The 3,189-nt window shown below is 48.2% G+C and overlaps 1 protein-coding gene across 1 annotated transcript; it reads left to right on the top strand.

Moving 5' to 3' along the window:
- Positions 1–705: 705 nt before the first annotated feature.
- On the top strand, positions 706–1,588 carry LOC117854735 (uncharacterized). Its single transcript, XM_034736961.2, has 5 exons — positions 706–720; positions 844–906; positions 986–1,033; positions 1,118–1,246; positions 1,334–1,588. Exons 1-5 carry the CDS (start codon positions 706–708, stop codon positions 1,379–1,381), a joined length of 303 nt encoding a protein of 100 aa, XP_034592852.1. The 3' UTR covers positions 1,382–1,588.
- Positions 1,589–3,189: the final 1,601 nt, after the last annotated feature.

Raw genomic sequence — 3,189 nt, forward strand, 5'->3', positions numbered from 1 at the left:
AAATAGATTGGATTATTGCTGAACAAGGCGGTGATCACCATAGGTCTGGTCAATTGCCACAGAGGAGTGTGTCTGAACTTCGAGCTTTAGGTCCTTGGGAGGTCGAGGTAATTTAATGTTTCTATTTCCGGGTAGTTTCAGTATTGATGTATGCCGTAGTATTTTATTACAGTGTGTATCTATTTCTCTTGTAGGCTACCAATTTTCTGTGTACTGTGATAGTTGGGAGGATTAGCACTGCTCAGTCATGGTGGTTTTTGTCCTATGCTAGATGCCATAAGGCTTCCGCTCCGTATGGATCTGAGTACCGCTGTAGCGGTGGTTGCACTTCTACTGCTGCTATTCCTAAGTACATTTTTTAGATGGCAATTGTTTTGTTACTATTGGTACTATTTATGTTTTTCGTATTTATGTATAATGCCATCTTATATGGGTGTCATCACTCCTTGTGGTTGCATCAATGACAGCATAAATGGAGTGGTGGGCTGTTCTCTCTATTCATGTGGGAGTGACAATTATATCTGCTCACCCTACTTTCCACTTTTAGCTGATCCTTCATGTTACAAATAACATCAGTGTACTTAATGCCCTTTAACTTTTGCATGAGTTTAATTTCATTAGTTGTAGATTGTCGCCAGGTATCACCGTGTTTACTACTTTACCTTGTTCTACTTGCTGCAGATAGTAGATGACTTCGACTGGAAAATGGATGAATACGAGGTTTGTATTGGAGTTTGTTTTGCTCCGCTCCGATACACTAGTCACCCATAGAAGTACATCTGTGTTAGTCACCATAGAAGTACATCTGTGTTGAATGACTTGAATCATTGTGTTGCAATGCAGGACTTTTCTGATCAGAAAGTTAAAGATGAGGTCCTACCGAAGGATGAGAAACAAAAAATTAAGGTACAACATTAATTTTTGTGGTTAATAAGCTAAACTTACCATTGTTCATGATAGTTCCTTAACCTTCCCAATTTTACAGGAATTTTTAAAGGAGAAGGATAGAGAAAGGAAGAGAGAACTGAAGCAGGTCCACAAACACCCGAAATATATTTACTATATTTACAAGAGATCTACTTACATTAGTATTCTCTGTTTCATGAAACTTCTGCAGGCTAAAGAAGCCAGGAATAAAGCTATTGATGATATGGATCCTAAAGAGAAAGAGGCATTTGAAAATATCGAATTTTACAAATTTTATCCTATGAAAACCCCGGACACACCAGATGTTGACAGTGTAAAGGTATGAAGTGGTGTTCTGTCTTCAGTAGTTAAAACATCTGAACCTGCTTTGGACAGGATCTAACTTTGTATCTATTGTTTTCTGCAGTCAAAGTACATCAACAGATATTACCGGCACACACATTATCTGATGTAGGCATTCGTGATGTCACATGTTTGGTGAGTTTCGTGGATTGAGCTATCCAAATTGAAGAGTTTGTTCTAGAAAATTTTGAAACCCGGAGAAGATCAGCTTGGCAACATCTTCTAATGTGGTTTCTTATGGGCCCATCAAACAACATGTTGCATCTCCTGTCTGTTGTGCACTTCAGCTAGAGTTAAACTTACCGAGTAACCCCCTCCTTAGGCAGGGGCGGAATCAGGATGAACACCTGGGGGGGGGGGGGGGCTAAATAATAGAGATTAAGGGCTAGAGCTAGAGGTTAACGGTGATTTGAGACTTTATCTACAGTATTTTACAGGTAAAATCAGGCTCTCGGGGGGCTGCAACCCCCTAGCCCCCCTGGATCCACCCCTGTCCTTAGGCATCTTCCTTTGTTGCGGGCGTATAACATCTTGAGGATATATTTATTGTGTAACAATCAGAGGGTTAAGATAGTTGTTGGAAGAGTAAACAAGCAGTTCATGAACAATTTGTTCCCTTTTTCATTTAGTAAAGTTTAGGCAGGGAATTCCTGGATTTTTCTGATACCTTTGCACAACAGTTTGTGCCCGTGGTACTGTATTACTTTTACTCTGGGTTGTGCAGCCAAGTACCACTTATACTACATGCAAGGTATGTTCACCTTGATGCTACATGCACAACAGTTTGTGCCCAGGCTCGCACAACCTAGAGTTAAGGATCACCATAAGAAGAGGCATCGCAAATCCGTAACAGTTAATTAATGACCAGGCTTAGAAAATTCGTAAACGAGTTAAACAGTCGCAGCTGTGGATCATCCTCACTACGTTTCCTTCCCCCAATCCTCCTCCCATCCAATTCTTGTCTTCCCAGCTCCACCAAGGAAGAAGGCGCGGCAGCTCAAGCGCAGCCTTCCTTTGTCCGGTCCAATGGATGTAATGGGCTTGGCCCAAGTCGAGAACAGCAATGAAGGCCCGCCACACTACCGTGTCCGGTGAAATCTGATGGCCGCCTGCAGCACTCCCTTCTTCCATCCCCTCTGCTGCGCTTCCGGCGGCGTCCAATGCACGGCCGTCATCGGGAATCGAGATGCAGGGCCCACATTCTAACCGCCGAGTAACTAACTCGGACGCCACCCGGCCACCCCCTTCGACCTCCTACAAATATCCGCGGCGCCGATGCCCAAGGCTTTCAATCGCGCACCGCACGACACAATCCAAAAGCGACGCTAGCGAGCGAGCAAGAAGGCCAGAGCGTGAAGAGAGAGCGAGAGGAGAGGAGGCAAGAAGCAAGAAGAGGGGGGCAGGGGAGCGAAGCTGCCATGGCCACCGACGACCTCAGCCTCGGGAAGGCCTTCGCCGTCCTGCTCGGCGTCTCCTCCCCCGTGATCATCTTCGCGGGCTACCAGGCCTACCGCACCGGCCGCCTGGCGAGGGGTTGGCGGCGGCTGCGCGTCTGGGCGCTCGGCGGCGCCACGACCCTGGAGGAGGCGCTGGGCTACACCTGCGCCCTGTGCGGCGGGAGCTTGGACGCCCGCGAGGAGGTCCGCACGCTCTCCTGCGACCACGTCTTCCACCGCTGCGGGAGCGAGAAGTGCAAGAACGCCATCGACGACTGGCTCCTTGAGAACCGCATGGCGTGCCCGGCCTGCCGCAAGGTCGCTCTCCCCGTCTTGCCGTGGAAGGAGCCGCCGACATCGGCGCCGACGTCGTCGGATTTGGAGGATCCGCTGGTGCGACAGGCGCCGTCACCATCGGCTTCGTCTTCGGGGTCGCAGGAGCCGCCACTGCCGCTCTCGACGATGGCGTCGGGGGAGGAGACTC

The sequence above is a fragment of the Setaria viridis genome, chromosome 5 (assembly GCF_005286985.2).
Source record: "Setaria viridis chromosome 5, Setaria_viridis_v4.0, whole genome shotgun sequence".
NCBI classification, from domain to species: domain Eukaryota; kingdom Viridiplantae; phylum Streptophyta; class Magnoliopsida; order Poales; family Poaceae; genus Setaria; species Setaria viridis.

Bases quoted from the DNA above. Each gene is read 5' to 3' on its own strand.
- LOC117854735 (XM_034736961.2), top strand. The intron at 1,034-1,117 runs GTCCACAAACAC...AAACTTCTGCAG, and splicing joins GGAAGAGAGAACTGAAGCAG to GCTAAAGAAGCCAGGAATAA. The intron at 1,247-1,333 runs GTATGAAGTGGT...TGTTTTCTGCAG, and splicing joins CAGATGTTGACAGTGTAAAG to TCAAAGTACATCAACAGATA.